This window comes from Rattus norvegicus, chromosome 6 (assembly GCF_021556685.1).
Source record: "Rattus norvegicus strain SHRSP/BbbUtx chromosome 6, alternate assembly SHRSP_T2T, whole genome shotgun sequence".
Taxonomy (NCBI): domain Eukaryota; kingdom Metazoa; phylum Chordata; class Mammalia; order Rodentia; family Muridae; genus Rattus; species Rattus norvegicus.
Genome location: NC_141539.1, coordinates 46,836,254 through 46,859,563, shown reverse-complemented (window position 1 = coordinate 46,859,563; position 23,310 = coordinate 46,836,254). Strand labels below are relative to the sequence as shown.

General features: G+C 50.3%; 1 protein-coding gene across 15 annotated transcripts in view; it reads right to left on the bottom strand.

The window, feature by feature from the left end:
* Positions 1-287: 287 nt before the first annotated feature.
* Positions 288-23,310, bottom strand: part of Hpcal1 (hippocalcin-like 1) — a 106,186-nt gene continuing 83,163 nt past the window's right edge. For 12 of the 15 annotated variants that reach the window (XM_087554394.1, XM_087554395.1, XM_087554393.1 and 9 more), the window contains 3 exons: positions 6,927-7,328; positions 5,303-5,408; positions 291-1,148 (listed from right to left, as the gene is read on the bottom strand). In XM_087554394.1, the coding sequence (XP_087410520.1) occupies positions 1,051-1,148; positions 5,303-5,408; positions 6,927-7,304 (582 nt within the window). In that variant the 5' untranslated portion in view covers positions 7,305-7,328 and the 3' untranslated portion in view covers positions 291-1,050. 15 annotated transcript variants of the gene reach the window in all.

The following is a 23,310-nucleotide window of genomic DNA, read 5'->3' as shown; positions in this document are numbered from 1 at the left end:
AGGCAGCTTCATCTACATATTGACCTTCAGACCATCCAAGCGGGGAGGCAGCATGTCACAGACCTGCCAAGAACAGGCATCCTTTATTTTCACGAGTCTTTCTTGGCATTAGGCAGATATTGCAGAACAGGCACAGAATATATGTAGACACAGTGGCAGTTAGAAGGGTACCCTGGGGACTGTGTTTACCAACAGCAGCTGGATGCCAGGGACTCGCTTCTGCTAAGGATTGGAGAGAGGCAGAACCGTGAACAGGGTGCTCACAGCAAACAGGAAACTCACAGGCCTTGTTTTATTTGATCATTTTAATATGCCAGACCAATTTACAGAAGAGGACGGAGCACACGGAAACACCTGTATTTGCAGCACGGAGGGCAGATGTCCGCAGCCCTGGGCATGCATGTATCTCCTGTGGAATCAGGCAAATCACGAATGCATAAATACCACAGCACAGCCAGACTTGGGGGTGGGGTGGGGTCACAGGCCACAGGGGACCATGCTTCAAAGGCAGTCAGAGGCATTAAATACAGGGGCTAAACGTTAGAGTCCATCTCACCGTACACATAACTCATACATTAAAAGTAAGGAGACCACGGTATGTACGTGCAAGCAGCTTTGGTCAGAGAAAATGAACAAGGGAGGTGGAGCCATGCACAGGAAGGGCTTGCCTGTCTACTCTCCATCTTCTTCATCCCCACAAAGTCACCTGGGATCATAGAATGAATCAGCTGGTCTCGGTAGGATACTGAAAAGTCGTGTCTGGTGTCCTTAAGGGCCTCCGGGCCCTCTGTGGGCAGGGAGGAGCCCTACAGCCGAGAACACTTGAACCCTTGGAAGGAACCAACCTGGACTGGAGGGGGAGGGATATCGAACGGACGGATCAGATAGAGGAGGGAGTTGCGGCTGGGCAGGTCGGGTGGGTGTGATGTGCTGCCTGGCCCAGGTCCTGGGAGAGCAGGAGAGATCACGGAGGAATCCACTTTTGCAAGCAAAGCTGAAGATGGCAGGTCAAGCCTGTGTTTCTCACAACTGTCCAAAAGCCCGTTCCCCTCAGAACTGGCTAGCACTGCTGGGGTCACACTGCAGCAACCGGACAATGGACGGGTCGCTCTTGGCACCTTTGATGAATTCTTCCAGGGACAGTTTGCCTGAGGGATAGAAGTGGGAGACGTAGGATTAGCCAGTGCTCTGGTTCAAGTCTGGAACCCTCTGGGAAATGGACAATGTCCAGTCTCCGCTCACTTCTAGGGCATTTACATGTGAGTGTACACACATTTATTTACTGTGCATATGTATGTGGGCGCATATGCCATGTTGAGGCACATAGGTGGTCAGAGGACAAGCTGTAAGAGCTGGTTCTCCTTTTATGGCGTAGGTTGTAGGGGCTGAGGTTTCGTAATGAATTCTGTGGCTAGAAGTAAGCTGCCAGCCCCACCTGGAGACCTGGAGAGCTGCCATGATCTGGGGCAGCTGGGGAGACAGGACAAACTATGGGTGCTGGTCTAGTTCTATTTCTGTTACTGTGATAAAAATCCCCCAGCCAAAAGCAACTTAAGGGAGGAGGTTTTCTCTGGTTTAGTCCTAGGTTACAATCCATCACTACAGGGAATAACTTTAAAACGTCACAGGGCAGAGAGAATGGATGTATGGGTGCATGACTGTTTGCTGATACTCGGCCTTTTCCTTTATTATACTGTTCAGGCCCCCTGTCTAGAGATTGGCAATTGGCCTTCTTATACCAATTAACCAAGACAACCCCCACCAGGCATGCTCATAGGCTGCCACTGTAGGATGATGTCATTGTGCAGCAAGGCGGGTCCAGGATAAGGCGAAGCCTGTCATTGGATGAGAAGGGGGAGGAGGAGGAGAATGGGAGATCAAGATGGAGTCTATGGAGAGGGATGGTTCAGATTTAGGTGAACTAGATCGATTTTATCTTGTCTATGTGTGCGGTTTATATCTTTATCAATTGGCAGTGAATTTATTGCGTGGATGAATTGTGTATTGAGAATTTAACATGTAAATCTAATTGCTAAAAATTACAAGTTTGTGGAACTTTGATTTTACTGGGCTAAAGAGGACAGTGTGTGAAAGAAATGGCTGAGAGGCAGTTGGAGCGTGCGGATCTGGTTCTGTTGCCCTTGCAGAGTAAGAACATACAAGGGCTCGCAGAATGAGGTGTGTGTGTGTGTGTGTGTGTGTGTGTGTGTGTGTGTGTGTGTATGTCAGGCGCAGTAACTACTGCCTAGGGGACCACGCGGAGAGGGTTGCTAAAAGGGAGACAGCCAGGAGTGGGCAGCTTGCGGGCTGTGTGGCAGAGTAGCAGCCGGAGCGAGCGGATCCTTTAATATAGTTCCTTGTGTTGTGCCGACCCCCAAACGTAAGATTATTTTCATTGCCACTTCAACACTGTAATCGTGCTACTGTTATGAATCAGAACGTAATATCTCTGTTTTCTGGTGGTCGTAGGCAACCCCCGGAAAAAGCTCATTTGATCCCCAAAGGGATCAGGACTCGTAGGTTGAGAACCACTGATCTAGATAATTCTTCGTTAAGACTCTTCTGAGCTGGGCAGTGATGGCACACATCTTTAATCCTAGTACTCAAGAGGCAGAGACAAGTGGATCACTGAGTTCAAGGCCAGCATGGCCTAAACAGCAAGTTCCAGGACAGCCAGGGCTACACAGAGAAACCCTGCCTCTAACTAACAAACAAACAAACAAACAAACAAACAAACAAAAAACAAGCAAAAAGGACTCTCTTCTAGGGCTGTAGAGATGGCTTAGCAGTTAAGAACAGTTGCTGCTTTTGCAGAGGGTCCTGGATTCAGTTCCAGCATCCACAGGGCGGTTCCCAACCATTTGTAACTCCAGCTCCAGGGGGACCCAGTGCCCTTCTCTGGCCTCTAACATACATTCATACATATACAAACATACATTCAGGCAAACATTCATATACAAAATAAATACTAAATCTTAAGAAAGAGACTTCTGAAGTGATCCTAAACTGAGTCAAGTTGACACTTAAAACCATCACAGCGCCTCCTAGTGTAGACTCTTGACAGCTCCGGGGGATGAGAGCTTTGCTGTCCTCCGATTCTTGATCCTGTCTGTGCCAGCTTCTCTGAACGCCCTGCCTTCTCCTTTCTTTCTTTCTTTCTTTCTTTCTTTCTTTCTTTCTTTCTTTCTTTCTTTCTTTCTTTCTCTCTTTCTTTCTTTCTTTCTTTCTTTCTTTCTTTTTCGGAGCTGGGGACCGAACCCAGGGCCTTGCACTTCCTAGGCAAGCGCTCTACCACTGAGCTAAATCCCTAACCCCGCCTTCTCCTTTCTTGAGTGCTAGCAAATGGTCACTGGTGTACAGGGTGGATTACGTGCTCAGTGACCTCCATAGTGTGACCAAACAACTGGGCAAGTGCACAGTGGGGACACAGACTCCACTCTGAAGCAGGTGAGGTCCCGGCTTTGACAATCAGAAACAACGGCCCTCCATGTTAAGTGTGCCGCCAGCGTGGTACTACTTTAGCCTCACGCCCACGTAAGTGGGTTTATCCCCGTTTCACAGAGAAGAAAGCCAAGCCTGGGAAGTGGCCAAGCCTCAGTACGGTCTGTCAGAACCCAAGCCTTGATGTCACAATACACAAGAGGGTAAAGAACACTTTCTAAATTGGCTGGAAGGCAGGCAAGAGGCTGTCTTGCTTTGTGTGCGGACATGTTTTGAAAGGCATTTCCTTGCTGTCTGGAAAGTTTTTTTTGCTGTCTACAGTTCCACAGGAACCTTGAGCCCCGCTGAGCTCCGTCCTCAACTCACCTGCGCAGAGTACTCGAGGCTCACACACGGCACTTTCTGGTGCATTAGCGTGCATTTAATCTCAGCGCAACCCGGGGAGCCTTTTCTTTCCTTAATGCTGCATTTCTTGTTGGAACAAAAGCCAATCAGTCTTGGCTCTACAAAGCCACAGACAGGCAGAATCAACTCACCGTGCAGCTACCTCTCCCTGGCTGAGGTCCTATGAGGAACTCACAGCCAAGGCACAGGAGGACACAGGGCATGTCCTCGTGACCTCTCACCACCTCGCCACTTCCTGAGACCTGCCTTTTTGCAGCTGTGGCAGGACCTCGGAGTCCTAGGTAGGATGGCCATAGCCAGATTTCTTTGCTTGATGAGCCCCATGAGGATCTGGGGTGCTTCGTTTCCCAGGGTGATGGCCTGGCTGGCCTCTCAGGATCTTGAGACTGGAATTCACAGTGTACCATTATACCTGCCTCCCTTCCCCAAATAGACTCGTGGAAATAGTAAAACCACTCCCTCCATCAACATGTGTGTTGGCTAATTTTATGTCAACTTGACAAAGCTATAGTTATCAGAGAGGAGGGAGCCTCAACTAAGAAAATGCCTTTATACAATGCCTGCATGAAAACCTGTAGGGCATTTTCCTTTCTCTCTCTCTCTCTCTCTCTCTCTCTCTCTCTCTCTCTCTCTCTTTCTTCCTTCCTTTCTTTCTTTTTTCTTTCCTTCCTTCCTTTCCTTTCTTATTTCTTTCCTTCCTTTCCCTTCCCTTCCTTCCTTCTTTTCTTCTTTCCTCACCCCCCCCCCCTTTCTTTTTGTTTTCTGAAACAGGGTTTCTCTGTGTAACAGCCCTGGCTGTCCTGGAACTCACTTTTAGACCAGGTTGGTCTTGAACTCACAGAGAGCCTGTCTCCTAAGTGCTAGGATTAAAGACATATGCCACCATGCCTGACCAGAAAGGCATTTTCTTAATTAGTGATTGATGGGGGAGGGCCCAACCCATGGTGGGTGGTACAACCCTGGGCTGGTGGTCCTGAATTCTATAAGAAAGTGGATTGAGCAAGCCAGGGGAAGCAAACCAGTGAGCAGCATCCCTTCATGGTCTCTGCATCAGCTTCTTCATCCAGCTTCCTGCCCTCACTGTTTTTGATGATGAACTATAATATGGAAACTATGAGTAAATAAACCCTTTTCTCTCCAAGTTGCTTGTGGTCATGGGGTTTAATCACAGCAATGATAACCCTAACTAAGACAACATGTATGAAGCCTACAGCTTGGAGGGTCTACTGATCTACCCATGGTCATAAGCCATAGGAAGGGTTCAGGATGCAGGCTAGGTGTCCCTGACCCTGAATTCTAGTCTTTTTTCCTTCAGCAGAGCTGAATCGAGGGGGCTGGGAGGGAGCAGAGCAGAGGGTGTACCCCAAACACATCTGTGCCAACAGCAGTTTCACAGGTGCATCTGTGCGCCCCACCCCCTTCACCCCCTATCCCCAACCCCCACAAAGCTTCCTACCATCATTGTTTGTGTCCATCTGCCTGAAGATCTTGTCTGTTCGCTTCTCGGGTGTGGACTCATCCTCGGGCATCTTCATCACGGAGGACACCATCTTGTAGATGGCCTGCAAAGGGGCGTCTGTGAGTGTGCTTGGGAGGATGGAGGATGGGTGATGGCTCTCACTCAGCCTGCCAAGGAGCATGGGCAGGGCAGAGTGCTCCCTGGCTGTGTCAGGACCCTTCTCTCATCAGAACAAATCTCACAGACAAGGCGTTGGGTGAAGGGAGCCAGTACAGGTTAATTGACGTTCAAGCGCACAGGATACAGCTGGGGACCCTGGGCTGGGAGTGTGAGGGTTAGGGGGCATGATGTCTGTCTAAAAGGTACAAAGGATCTTTGGTGGGGGGCTGGGGAATGCCTGGGGGGGAGGTCAAAGGGGAAATACAGTGACCCCTGCCCACCCGTGGGTCTTGCATCTGCAGATTCAACAAACTACAGGTGGGAAATCATCTTGGAAAAGAAACTGGAGGCACACAGACCTTTTCTTATTATTTCCCAAATGATATAAAGCATCATTAGCACATCTCTAGCCACCGCATTAGGCACTTATATAACTGCTTTCCTTATTTTATGTATGTATGTATGCATGCATGCATGTGTGTGTATGCATGTATGTATGTGTGTATGCATGCATGTATGATGTATGTATGCATGTATGATGTATGTATGCGTGTATGCATCTATTTATTTATTGGGAGGTGTTGATAATGTGGAGCTCAGAGGACAACTTGTGGAAGTTGGTTCTCTTTTCCTACCATGTGGGTCTTAGGGAATCGAACTCAGGCTGACAGGCTTGGTAGCAAGCACCTTTACCCACAGAGTCATCTCACTGGCCCAGATACAGAGGTGGTTTAAAGCATGGAGGGGTAGAATGAAGGGTGCACATAAGCATGATTCCCATGCAGGACTGACTGCTGCCTCATCCTTTACCAAGTCATTCTGATTTCTATAGGAGGCCCTATAGACAGCTAAGGTGTGTGTGTGTGTGTGTGTGTGTGTGTGTGTGTTAAACGCATGTGGGCGTATGAACACCTGTACAGAGACCAGACAGGAGCTATACAGAGACCAGACAGGAGTGCTGGCGTCTACGGCATTTCCTTTTGTCTCTCACTGAACCTGGAGCTCACGCTTTTAGCTAGGCAGCCTGGTCAACAAGCTTCTGGGACTCACTAGTCCTCTAGTTCTAGGGTTTCAGGCATGCTCAGCCACTCCTGGCTTTTCCATGGGCGTGGGGATCAGAACTCGGGTCCTCTTTGTGCATCAAGTACTCTTACCCATTGAGCCATTTCCCTGGTTCTTGCTCTGATAATTCTTAATCACCTATCTGAGCCCCAGATCTCATTTTAATGACGCAATTTATAGAACTGTGGAAGTCAACCTGATGGATGAGCTCAGCTGGGGCCTGATGTCTAGCAAGCAATCGATAAACACTTGGCTTTTATCGTTACTCTTTGCAAAAGACCTGCAGTCCTTTAGTACACCAGGTAGCAAGTGGGCTGAGGAATGCCCTGGTGTACGGCTGTGCATGGGGGCCCTGGCCTCCCTGGCTCCCCTGGCTCCCGGCCCTGCCGAGTGCCGGTACCTGCACAATCTCCAGCATTTCACTGCGGCTGATGTAGCCGTTGCCGTCCAGGTCGTACATGCTGAAGGCCCACTTGAGCTTCTGCTCCAGCTTGCCCCGAGAGGTCACGCTCAGTGCGATGATGAACTCCCGGAAGTCGATGGTGCCATCGCTGTTGGTGTCAAAGGTGCGGAAGACGTGTTCGGCAAACTTAGAGGCGTCGCCATAGGGGAAGAAGTTGGCGTAGATCTTCTTGAATTCGTCCACTGTCAAGTGGCCGGTGGGACAGTCCTTGAGGAAGCCCTTATACCACTCCTGCAGCTCATGGTCAGTGAACTCTGTGTGTTCCCGCAGGTCCTGCAGCACCTCAGGCCGCAGTTTGCTGTTCTGCTTGCCCATGGCAGCTGGCAGTGGAGACTAAACCTTCAAGACAAAGACACAAGGTGAGCTGTAGATGCCTGGGACCCAAGGTCTGGCTTTCTATGTCACCCAACTACCAAGTTGGCTAAGCAATGTCCCCTGTATGTCCACTGCCATTTAACTACTGCAGTGGCTCTCAACCTTCCTAAGGCTGCAACCCTGTAATACTGTGGTGAACCTGCAATCATGACATTGTTTTTGTTGCTACTTCACAACTGTAGTTTTGCTACGGTTATAGATCACAATGTAAATATCTGATATGCAGGATGGTCTTAGGTGACCCCCGTCAAAGGGTTATGACACACAGGTTGAGAATTGCTGGGCTAGAAGAACTCAAGACCAAAGCAGTGCAAACTCTGACTTTTACTGTGTCCTGGATGGCTCTTGTCAGTAGGCACAAAATGGTTCTACACAACATGGCAAACCCCAGAACACGCTATGAAAGACAGAAAGAATATCTTTTTATGGCTGGATACGGTCTACTTGGAGCATGCATGCAGAATCGTGAAAATAAGGGAACGGGGAGAGGCAAGCTAAAGTCAGAGGGATGAAGCACTGTAAAAGTGCAGTAAGGGTTAAACAAGATTCGAGAGGGACACAAACCCCTCAGTTCATCAGCTTGCAAGGGGACCGGACAGACTCTTTGCTCTGAATAGCTAGTTCTTTCTTTTCCCTTGGTGGACCAGGCGTGTTTATCTGTTTTCACATCACAGATACATTTGCTGATGCCGCATGGTAACTAAGTCATGCGTGGGCAGGCGGATGCTGGTGGCTCACGTTCCTACCTAACATGGCTTGGTTAAATTGATGAGCAGAGACTGACACCCATCCTGAGTGGACTCAGGGATGATTCCAGAGAGCAGGAACGTGGCTTTAGCCTTTCAAAGTTTAACTTCATTCATCAGCGATCCTAATTTTATAAATGACATTATAAAGATTTATTTATTTATTATATATAAGTACACTGTAGCTATCTTCAGACATACCAGAAGAGGGCACCAGATCTCATTTCGGATGGTTGTGAGCCACCATGTGGTTGCTGGGATTTGAACTCAGGACCTCTGGAAGAGCAGTCAGTGCTCTTAACCACTGAGCCATCTCTCCAGCCCTATAAATGATATTAATCAACCCCATTCCTACCTAGATTTCTGGGTAAATCTGGATAGAGTAGGGTTTCACAGGGACCAGGGTATTAACAAAGCTTTGAGGCATATTGGCAGGGGGTGTCCAGACTCCCCCATACCTCCCTTCCTGCCCTCACATAATTGACTGGGAGAAGTTACCAGCACACACCATGATGCTTTCATCCCTGAGGCGAGGCACCTGGAGAGCTTTAGGAAGTCCCCGCTCGTTATTATGCCTGAGGTACTTCTCTGACAGGGAGGCTCTAGAATTAGCATCGATTGGTAGGTGAATGTCGATATGAATGTTAACAGCTGAAACAGGTCCCCATGGAAATCCAGGACTGTGCTCCATTGGAAAGCAGACCCCACTTCGGTCTCCCACAAGGCCCCTGTGTGAGACCCTGCAGTGATCTGCCATTGGACATTGATACTCATTCACTACTGCAATCTTGTTTTCTTTCCTTCTCACAGTAACACACGTGCATAGCTCAGTTATTTTGTTTTCTTTACTTCTCACAGTAACACACGTGCATAGCTCAGTTATTTTTGAAGCCTGTAGAAGAATGAGTGTGGGTGGTATCCTCTACCTACGTCCCAAGGGAAACCACTCTGAACGGCTTGGAGGCTTACAGATTCCAAGCGTTAGGTGCTGGATCCCGTCAAGGAAGACGAGCTACGCACATGGTATTACTTGCTACCTCCCATCTTCCTCCCTCCTTCCCAGGCCATTAGCTTTCTGTGTACATGTACAAACAACCAACTCAAATGTCCGTAGTATCCTGATCAGAAATAATCATCATCTGAGCTAGCCTGGTGTCACATATCTGTAAAGCCCTCTCCAGGATCCCAGTTCCCCTTGTTTCTATTTTCTGCTCAAAGAATAAGCATACCCAAGTCACAGTGGCCCAGCCTCTGTCTCTTGAGTGTGGCATGTCTAAGAACCTCTGAGTTGATAAAACAGCACAATGCTTGGGCGGGAGTCCTGCCTGGGAGGGGCTTCAGAAACAACAAGAAGAGATAGAGTGCACAGACAGCTTTAATCCAGCATTCAGAAGGCAGAGGCAGTCAGATAACTTTGAGTTCCAGGCCAGCCTGGAACCCTGCCTTGGAAAAAAAAAAAAACCAAAAGGGCAGAACTAAGGTTCTGGAGGACCTGCACAGTGAGGCATGGGCCCTCTTGAGTCTCCCCCCATGATGGCTGACTGACAGATCCTCTCTTTCCTTGCTATACTCACCTCCTATCTCACAGCCTTGCTTCTACCAAGGTTTACAGTGTTCTCTTTCTGCTTCATCCTCAGCCTGGGCTTAAGCCACGAGTCAGTTAACCTCTCCCTGGCTGGAAGTACACCGCCCCTCCCACAGAAGCTAGCTCCATCCAGCTCTGAACAGGAACTCATGGGGCCAACTTCTCCAGCTACAGAAAGTCGGCTCTAGGAGGACTCCAGTGGCTGAGGGCTCACCATAGGCCTACGAGAAGCACATAGATGAAGAGCTAGCTGCTCTCAGGGGGGCCCTCCACCCAGTGCTCCAATCCACACCCCAGCACGGGGTAAGAGCGTGCCATAACTCTTTGGGAAGAGATAGAAATGCCCCAGTTTTATTGTAGGCAATTCATTTTAGAAACTCAATTAACAAAACATGTACAATTGAAACCACACTGGGAACATGGAAGCAGAGGTAAGAATAGGGCAGCCAACAGTGGGAGGGTGGTACACCTGGTGATGGTTGGTCCAAAGAATCCCTAAGCTGAGCAGGACAAGAGTTGCAAAAAGAGATATCGGGGCCCTCCAGGAATATGGGTGGGGAAGGAGGGAAGGAAGGAGGGGGGAAGGGAGGGAGGAAGGAAGGAAGAAGAGAGGGGAAAGGAGGAAGGAAGGAGAGAGGGAGAGGGGAAAAGAGGGAGGGGGAGGGAAGAAGGGAACTGGAGCACTTAGAGGAAGGGACGCTGAACTGAGCCAGGGACATGGCTGCTAGGATGTCACTGTCAGCGGTGGCCCTCAGGCTGGAGATAGAACTGCGCGAAACAAGATGGGCAGGGTACCCTAAAAAACAGGGCAGAGGTTGGGGTGGTAGGTAAGAGGTAGAGAAGCCAGGTTGGACCTAGCTGGGGGTGGAGTCCCCTGCTCAAATACTAGTATCGAAGAAAGAAGGGCCTAGCCCTGGTGGAGCCATGGCTCCAAGGTCCTCACCACCGAATGAGGGGAGACTTACAGTGTGTCTCTTGACTGGGGTCCCCTTAGAAACCTCACATATCAGATACAACCTGCTGACCAGAAAACTGGCCCACGGAGAGCTGCAGAACCTCTAAGTGAGCCAGGACCCGACTCCAGGCTCCCATATGGGTAGGACAGTCACAGGGAGGGCAGTGCAGTAACAGCTCCGTTGCCCCCGTAGCCAGCCCTGTGCTTGTGGCTCCTGTTCATGACCAACAGCCCCGCACCCCACAGCCTTGCCACAGACCCTTGGTTTCCAGCTCATGCACGCGGCATCCACTCACCTCACTGAACACACATTGCTGCCGCGTCTGTGATTTATCATCTAACAGATGCTACCAAGACGCCAAACTCCTTGTACCCGCTCTGCCGATATCGGCGGAGAGGAAGCTGCAGTGCAGACAGCCTTGGTGTTGCGGGAGGAGATGCTTGGTTTCCCAGCTCCTTTACCAAATATTTCAGAGGCAGGAGCTCGAGAAGGCAGGGCTGTGCCTGTGCCCAGCCTTCACCTCCTCCCTGGTGTCAGGCTGCTAGGGGAAACGCAGGCTTTGGGTTGGTTTAGGACATTCCTGCTGTTGTGTTATAGTACACACACACACACACACACACACACACACACACACACACATACAAACACACCCTTACTCCCAGGATCCACTGATTTGGAGGCAGGAAGAACTTTGATATAGCTAGTGTATCAAAAGGAGGATCGAGACCTGGGAGCCTTCAAACTGTGTTTCAGGGCTATCCCCCCCGAGGCGTTGAGGGTTCATGAAATGTAGAAAAGGGAAACGGAAGGGTCTGAGCCTCGGGATCTGGATCTGAGGAGAACAATGGCTTGAAAATCTGCTTCTGCGTGCAAACTCATTCATAGAGGGTTAGAGAGACGGCTCAGTGGTTAGAGCACTGACCGCTCTTCCAGAGGTCCTGAGTTCAAATCCCAGCAACCACCTGGTGGTTCATAACCATCCGTAATGAGATCTGATGTCCTCTTCTGGTGTGTCTGAAGACAGCTACAGTGTGCTCATATATAATAAATAAATCTTAAAAAAAAAAGCTCATTCAAAGAAAGGGTGGCGCCAATGGGAATGAGTCTGGTCATCTTAAGAACTTGGGACCAATGGCATAAGCGGTATGAGATAAGGTGAAAGAGGGGGTAGGGTTGGCCCTTTTTCTGAAACTCCAGTAAGGAAGGGCTTGGAGCAGAATCCTTCCGCCCTGCCACATTCCACTCCACCAAGATGAGAAAAAACGTACCTGTACAATGCTAAGTGCTGCTGCGATTCACGGATGTCTGGCAGCCAGCCAGTCCTGAGCCATCGGAACGCTTAGCTCAGTACAGTCAGTGACAGTGACCCACCACCTCTTTGCAAAGGGGATGAGGATTCGGTATAGAGGTTTGGGACAGAGGACTAACAGTCACAGATCGAGTTAGCCAAAGAACCCCCAGGGAGGGCAAGAAAGCTGGCTCTGCACAGAGAGCTCCCCACCCTAGTCTCCTTCTTCGTGTATGGAAGCTTGGGCTGACAGATCCACCCCACCACTTGGGAGGGTGGCTGAGACTTGAGCAGGTGGTCAGGACCTGTTCCAGTGTTTTCCAGTCTCTTGGGTTCGTGAGGTAAAGAGGCCTGAGTCAGGCTGGGTTGTGGTCTCTACTCTGAGTGCCTTGAGCTGCTATGGCACATTCCTAAGCAGGAGAACTAGGGAGACAGCATTTAGAGTCAAAACTGAAGGCCAAAAGGGGACGACGGAAGATGACAGAGCCTCCAAGGAGAACTGGACTGGTAAGGGGTCTCCCTTGGCTCAGCTAGGAGTTTCGAGAAAGAGAAGATCCAGGTTAGAGCTGGGCTCTGTCCTGGGCCCCTTCCCTGCTAACATCCTGAGAGGCAATGAGTTTCCAAGGTGCACTTAGCTGGTACCCACAGAAACTCCTCGCCAGTAAAGTGGCTGTCAAAGTCATGGCGGAAGAAGACCTCTAATGCCCACTTTCATGAGACTGCTAATGCTGGCTGGCGTCTCACACACGCTTCCCGGCACACTCCCGTAGACGCCTAACAGAGACCTGGATAAAATATTTAATACAAAAGACCTCATTTTAGCTCCCCTGGAGGCACCGAAAGGATTCTAGAGAGGCTCAGTGCTGCGCGCCCTGTGACCCCTCTGTTATTTATTAAGCAACTGAGCCAGCCTTATTGATGTTTAGCTGTCTGGGAAAACACCTGATGAGACACAAATGCTTTTGCAGGGACAGAAAAAAAAGTCATTGTGCATGCTCCCCAGAAGAAACGCCCGCCTAGCTCTGGCCATCAGACTAACCCAGGCTTCATTGATCAGACAACCCCACTTTCATCTTTTAGGGGGTGAGGAATGAGGGTCCCTGAGGATCACACAGCCACCTCCTACTTGGCTTAAAACACTTCCTATTCTAGCAGGGCTTAGATCAGACAGACAACAGCCTTGGAGCATCGGGGACATGTGACTTCACGGTAATGGGAATTGGGGGGAGGGAGTTAACAGCTTCTACGCCTTCTCCCCGGGTCTCTGTTATGCTCTTATTGTCCTTAATACACTGTACTGTAAGGTAAAGAAGGAGCGGGGCTGGGGATTTAGCTCAGTGGTAGAGCGCTTACCTAGGAAGCGCAAGGCCCTGGGTTCGGTCCCCAGCTCCAGAAAAAAAGAACCAAAAAAAAAAAAAAAAAAAAAAAAAAAAAAAAAAAGAAGAAGGAGCGAGCAAGAAGCTGGGAGCTCTGTGAAAATATTTAACCCAAGCTGGGTACTGTGAGTAAAAAGCTTGGCTAACAGCACAGTTCTGTTGTCGCTCAGAGAGGCCCTTGGGAACCCTGCGCTCCAGTGTCCCATTAGCCACGGCTCAGTGCTGGCTAGGAACACAGGTGACACAGTTCCTCCTGCCACTCAGCAATCTCATCAGCCAGACTGCCAAGGGCTGCTGGACATAGACCCCGGAGGGAAGATGGTGGGAGATGTGGGTATCAAACCCTGATGAGGTCCTGGACTTGGGAGAGACTGGGTGAGTCCTCTGTGGATCCGAACTTCAACAGACCATCAGGGCTTGGCTGACGGAGAGCCTGTTCCATGTCAGGTGGGACAGAAGGTGGAAGGTTGAAAGCAGCCTCAACTATGCTCTTCTTTACGGTGACAGTGACCGGCAGCAGATTGCTCCTCCTGCAGCTGAGACCCTGTCTGGAGGGGCGGGGGCGGGGGTGACTGCGTCTTCCAAAACAACCTGGACCTGTGTCCTGCTTTTCTCCAAATGTGGGAGACCCAAGCAACCTCAGCCTCTACTTCAGGGCTGCCCTCTGGAGAAGGGCAGGCAGTTGCCCTGGTAAGTGTAGCAGGAGATGCACCATGAGCTACACAAGCTGCACTGAGGCTGGACGGACACTAGAGGGCGCAGACTGGCAGATTCCCTAGCCCTCTGCTGATACCGGTTTCAATGTCTAAACTAGGCAAGAAAAGCATAGTAGGTCTAAACCAGAGCTTCTCAATGGGTGGATCCCAACTCTTTGGGAGTTGCAGGACTCTTCCTAGGGGTGGTCTGAGACTATGGTAAAACACATATATTTACATTTCGATTTGTAACAGTAACAAAATGACAGTTATAAAGTAGCAATGGAAATAATTTTATGATTGGGAGGTCACCATGATATGAGGAACTGTATTAAAGGGTCACAGCATTAGGAAGGTTGAGAGCCACTGGTCTAAACTCAAGTAAGTCCTTAGTGTAAAATACACAGGATTTGGGCTCCTCTTTGGAATACAATGGGTTAAATCCAACAGGCTGTGGACATTGCTCACCCTAACTCCCACCCCCCTTTCTCTTTCCTCTTTCCCTGTGGCTGTAGGAAAATCTCATATTATATGCATGTAGCTGTCATCTTGTTTCTGGTGGACAGCATTGGGGAGTACCAAGGACTACAGAGCTGATGCCACCAAATGGGGATCCTATTCAGACAATTAGCACCCTCTGGCATCCTGTGATCATCTTACTCACTGACACCATTAGTGAAAGGTACTGTGCTCCCCATCCTGCAGTCCTCCTCAGTTCCACAGACCTAGCCTGCGGGGCTTCCTTGGACCTCTCTGGAGAAGCCAGGACCCAAAGCCTGACCCCACGACAGGGAAGCAGAAGGCTGCAGTGGGAGAGGTATACTCCTCTTCTGAGTGGGATAACAGCCAGCCCCCAGTGAGATCTACGTGGGGGGAGGCTAGGGTGTTACTGGGCACCCACATGCAAACTCAGACATCTGAGCCACAGATCCCGTGTGGCAGCTCTAGCCGCTGCAAATAAAACCTTCTGACTCCAAGCCACTCCCAGGAGCTCAGACTCCCACCTCCCCCAGAGCCTCAATGGTTATAAAACAAAAAGAGCTACTAGAATGCCCCCAACCCTGATGACCTGAGTGTAAGCCTGGGAACTCATGTGGTAGGAGAGAACTGAGTCCCATCAGTTGTGTCCTCTGACCTGTGTACATACACTCTGACACTTGCCCATCACATGCAAATTAATCCATACGTGTAAAACTTAGGCAACAAGGTACAAGTGTCATGTCACAAGAGAAAGAGGGGCAGCTAGCAAGGCTGCATGGGAAACCCCACCCTGTGCTGCCGGACCTCTCTCCCTTTGCTCTCTCCCAAGGCTGACACAGGAGTTGTTGGGGAACTGGAGGAGGTGGAGAAAAGAACAGGAAATCCCCAAGAACTTTCTTTCTTACCGGAAACTGCTACTGTAACAGGAAGGGGGCCATGTGGGTGGCTCTCCTCACTGAGCTAGGCTCATCTGGGTCACACCCGCTCCAGTCACCCAGGAAGCTCCTCCTCACACCCTGCAGCCTGTTCAGACACAAACATCCCACTACTCCTCGGGGACAGATTTCCCAGAGTCCATGGCCATTCTTCCCAACATCTCAATGGCACTTCTGATCTATTAAACCTAGACATGTAGAGCATTATTATCTTGGTTTTCCCGTCACTGGACCCTGTTTCGAGCAGCCCCACGGCTTTTGCATCTGCAGTTCTTCTGCCTCTCTGCCCCTTTTCCTGTCTATGTCAGAGAGGGTCATTCCCTCAGTATTGGTTCTTCCTCTTAGGAGAGGCCTCTAGGATTAGCATCAATTCACAACCACCTTCAAACTCTGGTCCTGTTTTTTTTTTCAGAGCATTTCCTCAGATCAGGCACTGAATTCTCTTTTCTTTCCCTGTGTGTGTGACACACCCTCATGCACACACATATTCACCCTTAGGCATGCACATACACAAAAGCATACAGGATATAGAGGTTGACATGAGAATGTCTTTTTCTTTTTTCTTTACTCTGTCCTTCCTCCAAGACAGGGTTTCTCTGTGTAGCCCTGGCTATCCTGGAACTCACTCTGTAGACCAGGTTGGCCTCAAACTCAGAGATCCACCTGCCTCTGCTTCCTGAGTGCTGGGATTGAAGGTGTGTGCACCACTGCCCAGCTGTATTTTTCTTTTAAAACATATTTTGTGTTTTAAATTCCTATTCACATGTATGTCTGCATGTATGTATGCCATGTGCTTATTAGAGAGGTGGGAGGAAGTCAGAGTCCTGGGGTTGGAGTTACCAGTGGCTCAGAGAGCCAAATGCAGGTGCTGGGAATTGGACTCAGTTCCTCTGGAGGAACAGGACTTGTTCTTAAGCACAGAACCAGCTCTCCAGTCCTCAGTATGGCCCCCTAATCACTCTCTTCCTCCCGTATGTTGTTTTTGTTTTCCCTCTCTTCAGCTCTGTCTTATATTTTTGAGTCAGGGCTTCTCTCTGAACCTGGAGAGTACTATTCACCATTTTGTCTAGACTGGCTGGCCAGAAAGACCCTGGGATGGTTCCTGCTGCCTCCACCCCACAGTGCCGGAGTTACAGGGCACAGGGCACAGGGCGCAGGGTGCAGGGTCATACATGGCTCTTTACACGGGTGCTGGGGACCTGAACCCAGGCCCTGTGCTTACACACAGAGAGCATGCCATCTCTCAGACTCTCGGTTACTGCATTGCTGTATTTAATGACTACCTCCGTGAGCCCCCTCAGTGCCCCCAAACAAGGCAGGGTACACGTACTGTTTGATTACTGCAAGTTAGGGCTGCATGACATTTCAAAGGCTCAGTATGAGGCTCAGGAGACTTGTCCTACCCTCCTGAGGGCTCTCAAGCTCTGTGACCTCCAGGGTCAGGGATTCAGGAAAGAATGTGAGAGGTGAGGGTGGGTGGCTTAGTCTTCTAGAAAGCTCCATTCTGGCACAATAGTGACAGCAGAGTGGACACACAGGAATGTGTCACACTAGGGGCTGCCCACTAGCCAGATGCTGATTGATGTCCCTCCTTTTGGACAGCCACCCAGCTATGGGGTCCCAAGTAAGGCTTCCTGTTCCTTCCCAAGAGGTCATCATCATCAAAGATGCTCTGGGTGATGGCTGGGCTGCCACATTAAGCATCGCCAGACCTTTTGCAGCCTCTGCTTCTATATGGGACCAGTGGGGACATGTGGACAGTTAGTTCCCTGCAGTGGAGGAGGGAAGGCAGAAGGCAGTGGGTGAGTGAGAGCTGGGGCCAGAGCTAGGGAGAACACACTGCTCTGAAGCACACAGCAGCGGCCCAGTGAAGACATGATAGTATCGCCATGGGGACAGAGGACTGGCCAGGATAACCAACCCAATCACAGTAGAACTGGCAATAGGGATAGCTGGAAAGACATGAAAGGCAGGGCATGTCCAGCCCCTAACTTTCCTTACCAAATGTCCAGTTTTACAGAAGAAACCTTGGAGAACTAGCCAGTCAAAAACCTCAGGACACAATCGATGCTTCACTGCCCAGAGGAAGCTCAAGGCAACAGCCAGAGGAACAGACACCGATATCACACGAACACAGTCTCATTCCTGTGGCCTGGGCACACACTCTGTTTTTGAGACAGGGTCTCATATATCCCAGGCTGGACACTGAACTCATTATATAAAGGGCGATGACCTTGAACTCCCGATCCTCCTGCCTCTACTTCCCGAGGACTGGGATTAGAGCCGTGCACCACCATCTGCATCTGTGCAGTACTTAGTGACAGACTTTAGAGTTTTGTGGATCTTAGGCAAGCATTCTACCAACAGTGGTAGCCAGCTCCCGCCTATCCTCCCCCCCCCCCTCTTTCCCCCGTTTTCTTGTGACAGAGTCTTTATTTTATTTTATTTTATTTTATTTTATTTTTTGAAACAAGGTTTCTCTGTAGAGCCTTGGCTGTCCCGGAACTTGTTCTGTAGATCAGGCTGGCCTGGAACTCACAGAGATCCTCCTGCCTTCTGAGTACTGGGATTAAAGGTGTGTGCTAACACTGTCTGGCTGTGATAACCTTCTTATACAGCCCAGCAGCCTTGAAATCAAGACACTCCTCGGTCTGTTGAAATTACTGGAATACAGCATGCCTTATGTGCTCTTTTGAAGGGTATATAAGACATTACTGTAAGCAGGAGAGGGGCAGAGACCTCCATATTGGTCCCCCAGCCCCTCCACAGATGGATGTCTTGTGCAATCAGTCCTGGTGGGATGGAGCCAGCGTGGGCTTCTCTGCCTTGATGTCCAGCACCCAGGCTCAAGTTGGCACGTTGGCCTCAGGCTTGATGCAACAGGTTCTCTGGGGGCCCTGGGCTGGCTCTGGAATGACTCACACGTAGGCTCCTGACTGGGCAGGATGACAGTTCATATCAACTAGGCTCTGAGGCTGCAGGCCAAAGGAGCCAGTAACGGTCATTCCCCAGTAGACAAGGGAATGGCACGGGCCCTCTAGCACTGGCTCTGCATGGTCAATGACTTGACTCGGGCTGTCCTGGCCAGTGGCCAGCACCCAACACTCCTGGGAGAGCCTACTCCAGGGTCCTGAGCCAGGCCTAGCATCAAGCAGGGTAGAATATCTCTCATTGCTCCTGACTGAGTCTCTGTGTGTCCCTCTCTCAACGGAACTGCAGTTGTGTCAGGCCGCAATGGAACAGGCAGATTTGGTGGTCCCCGGATCAATCCCTGCCTACAGCCTTCCTTTCTAGTTATGTTCTTGGCTACCTCAACTTCTCTGAGTCCTGTCTCCCGCGCTGTAAACAGAGAGTGAATGTCCCTGTGTGTTGAGTTTACAGCATAACTATTTCTATGAAAGGGAGGGAAGAGGAAGCTATGAGGGGACACCGGGGAAATGCTTAGTGGTAAAACTGGGGGACTTTTACTGTGAAAGACCACAAGCTTGACCAGTGAGCTCCATCAGAGTACTGCACCCGATGAGGCAAGGCAGCAAGGCGGCAAGCCACAGACCTGAAAAGCTTCTCTTGCAGGTCACGCCTAGTGCAGTGGCATTAAAAACCCTGTCCTGTGCTGGCACAGAGCCTGGGGTCACAGTGATCTGGACACATCCCTGGGGTGGGGCCAGTGACGTTAGTTCAACTCCTGAACTTCAAAGAGGAAATGAGGGGAGGGAAGGAAGGATGTAGTCAGGCAAACATCAGGGCAGGGACTGTAGAGGCTCATGTTGCTGAGGGGCAGATCTAGTACAGGGGCCCGAGCACCAAGGGCCTGCTTGACAAGGGGTGGGGCTGCAGAAGGAGGGAGGCCCCTTCTCTCACTGCAGCCCGCATGCTGGGAAGTCCAGACCTACTGATGTCCTTGGGAATAGGAGTGTGAGGGATAGGGACCCTCAGGCAGTGACTCACACTTCACGCCATACACGTTGCATAGCTTACACACACACACACACACACACACACACACACACACACACACACTCGAACTCGCTATTCTTACACACAAGAATATGAGTCATTTGCTCATTCATTCATCCAGCCACTCCTCTTTCAACCTCTGTTCACACCTCTACCAAACGTGCATGGATTTGGCCTAGATGTGCTGGGCGAGTGACCCTAACCTTAGATGCTGACTGAGGGGACAGGGAAGAGGAATCCTCAGAGGGAGCCTCAGTGTGCTCAGAGGCGAGTCGCTAGGCAACAGAGAGAGCATGGGCACGTGTTACCTGAGGTCCATCTACCTGGGGGCAGGGGTGGCAGTTCACGGGGTCAGACTCAGGGGCCCCTCACAGCTGCTAGGTTTCAAGAGCTCCTAGGCTCAGGTTTTAGGGGAGACCACCATCAGCAGGTCTGTGTCTGCTACCCGGCTCTGGGTCTGTTACCCCTCCAGGCACACTGAGGGGGATGATGAATGGCTCACAATCCACGATACTGCTCAGCAGTAACAGAACAGTGTCGACTGGACTAGAACAACTCGCAAGGGTCTGGGATGGCGAGGAACAGTATGAGAGGAATGGATAACGGATGAATGTAGGGTGTGGCGAGGAGGGAAGGCTAGGGAAAGAAAGAAGGAATAAATACCATCAGACCCAAGGAATTCAGATTCATCGCAAAGGGTGGTTCAATTTGGGTGAAAGCCAGAGTAAAAGCCTGAAGCAACAGAGGTAGCCCATGATCTATACTCATTTGTAATGGCGGGTTGAAACACTTGCACAAGCCCAGGTATCCTGATCATTGCCAGCCTTGGAATGGCCTGGGAGGGCACTTCCTGACACACACACACTTTCTCCAGTGGCTTTTGATCAGTGCAAACCTGAGCAGACAGACCCCAGCTCTAAAATGTGACTCCTCCACACGACAGTCTTCTAGGGTACATCAAAAGGCTCTTTTCCTTCCTAGACATGAATGTCCTGTCTGGCAGGTTCACGGCTCCCAGTCGACAGCAGAAAGCTCCATTTCTCCCCGGTCCCTGACTGAATGATGTCTAGATTCCCACCTCATGGCTCCCCAGTGAACTGGAGGAATAGAATTCATGTGCCCCCAGTGAATGAGCTTCTGCCACATTCTACTGGTACGCTTTGGGCAGAAGCCAATCAAGAGAAACGTCACCTTAAATGTTAGGTGAGCTGGCTATGTGTTGACAGAGGGCTCTGTCCTCAGGGTAAGGGACCCCTGTGATAGGTGGTCCCCAATGAAGCTTGTGGATCTGGGGACTGCAAGCACAGCTTCTCTACTCACGCCACAAATTAGTTTTTTTTTGTTTTTTGTTTTAAGCTCAGAAGAAAACCTCCAGGGAATCTCTCACCAACTATTTGACTCATGGCTAATGTCTTTGGGAAGAAATAAAAACAGTAAGTCATGCTTATTAAACCGTCATCACTCCCTCCCATCCTTGCAGAGAAGGCTAAGCAGGGGAATGGGATATGCCTACGGCCCCTCAGTGGCCCCAGCAGCTAGTCTTGAGCCCTGGCAGGAGCTTGTTTATAAGGAATGGTGTGGGCAGCTCGGAAAGGCCACCCTTGGCCAGTTTGAATCTTGCTATCACAAGGCCGGAAGCCACAGGTCTGTACGGAGCCTCTGAGTCATTCAGAAACTTGACTATGAACCTCCAGCAACGGGCATTAACTGCATACCTACTATGTGAAGCCCCAGCGACAGGCATTAACTGCATACCTACTATGTGAAGCCCCAGCGACAGGCACTGATTGAATGCCTACTATGTCAAGTCCCAGTGACAGGCAATAACTGAATACCTACTAAGTGAAGCCCCAGTGACAAGCACTAATTGAAGACCTACTCTGTGAACCCCCAGAGCAAAGCAAGGGGCATGCATGCACAGCTGTGTGAGATGCTCACTGCTGGTTGAAGCCTGGGCCCTTCTCCACAGAGCCTATGCCTATAATGCCAAATACAGTGTCTAGGCAGGTGGTGGGCAGAGGGTGAGGCACAGAAGTGGAGTTTCAAGATGAACCAACTGCTCCTCTCCCACCCACCCCCCCTCTAGGGCACAGGGCTGGGTTCCAGTTCCCCAGGGCACAGCTGGGACTGATCTCATGACCAATTAACATACACAGGAAGGCCACAGTAATTGTTTCACTGGAGGAAGGAAGTTAGGGAGGGAGGGAGCAGGCTGCCTGGGCACTCCTTTAGATCCCCAGAAGACCCAGCCATTGACAGTGGCTCTGCAGCTCACAGGCGCTGTCCTCGTTGATGCTCCTGTACCTGTCACCTACCCCTACTTCTGCACCTCTCTGTATGATCTGGTCCAGCCTGTCCCGCCATCTCCCCTGCCCCTCTTTTTAAAACAGGGACTCACTTTTCCTAGACAGGCCTCCAAACATGCAGCGTCGCTGGGGCTGATCTTGAATTTCTGATCCTCCTGATTCTATCTCCTGAGTGCTAGGATTACAGGTGTGTGTGTGTGTGTGTGTGTGTGTGTGTGTGTGTGTGTGTGTGTACCAGTTCATGTTAGGGATGGAACTCAGAACGTCATGCATGCTAGGCAAACACCCCACCAGCTGAGCTATGCCTCTCAAGCCCCTAGCCCATCCTTTCTAAGCCACTGTCTTAACTCCAGCCAAAGTGTGGGCTTTCTTGAGACCTGGAGACTCCAGCAATTGCCAACAATCAAACATTTGTTAAGGGTCTCCTGTGTTCTAGCCTAAAAGTTGACACATTGGGTCGGGGAAGTCCAAGACCATTCAAAAGATCAACCACAGAGACATATAAAACCTGGGCTGCATCAGGAACTCAGGAACTTGTACCCAGGGTGAGCCAGGGGAGAGGGAAGAAAAGGATTGATGAGGACCCCACCTGGAGAGGCCAGGATACAGGGGGAGGTGTCTGAGATGGCTCAGCTCTGGTTGAGAGAACCTAGACCTCTTGCCCATAGGTATGGACTAGTGTCCCTGGCTCTGTCCTGTTAGGAGCACTGAACCCAGGTGATTGGCAGTTAAACTGTTCTCCAACTAGCCAAGATCCAGGCTGGCTTTGCTTACCAACGGCCCAGGGCATCAGCTCACACTGAACCTGATGGGGTAGGTTTCCCTAACAGCAGGTGAAGACAGTGGTTCCCATCCCTCTGAGAAGTCCACTGTGGACCCGAAAGCCAAGTGTGCCTTGGCTGTGTGTGTTCTCACAACGGTCAGCACTGCTCTCCAGGTACAGCCTTCTGAGGTAAAGTTAGAGAGAAACTTGACACTTTCAAGTCATTGTTACCCTAAAAATAAGCTCCTACGTACAACACAGGAAAGATTTCCCACCCTCTAACCACGACGCTCCCCCACAAGAATCTACTCCAGGAAAGCCAGGCTGCTGCCTGAGGTGCCACGCGGGATTTTCGAGCTGGTCGTCTCCAGGTAGGGATCATTACAGAGTGGGTCAGCTCAGGTGCTCTTTCCTACAGCGCACTCAGTCTCCAGCCATTAACGCAGAATTTTCTAGAGCAGTGGTTCTCACCCTTTCTAATACTGTGACATTTGACACAATTCCTCATGTTCTGGCGGCCCCCAACCATAAAATTATTTTCAATGCTACTTCATACTGGGGTTTTGCTACTATGAATCATAAGTAAATATCTGATTGCAGGATAGCTGACATGTGACCCTTATGGGGGGTCATGATCCACAGGTTAAGAGCCGCTGTTCTAGAAGATGCCGTTAGCCACATAAGCCCTCTCCTTGCAACACTGATCTTTGAGACCTGCAATCGGAGGTCATCATCTACAGACCCAGGGCTACCATTCAGTACACGGTGAGCTCTGAGCTGCAGGCTGTGCCTGCTATCCTTGCTGAGTCTGTGACTCGCTGCGCCCCCATCTGTCTGATCCATCATTCCATCCTCTCCA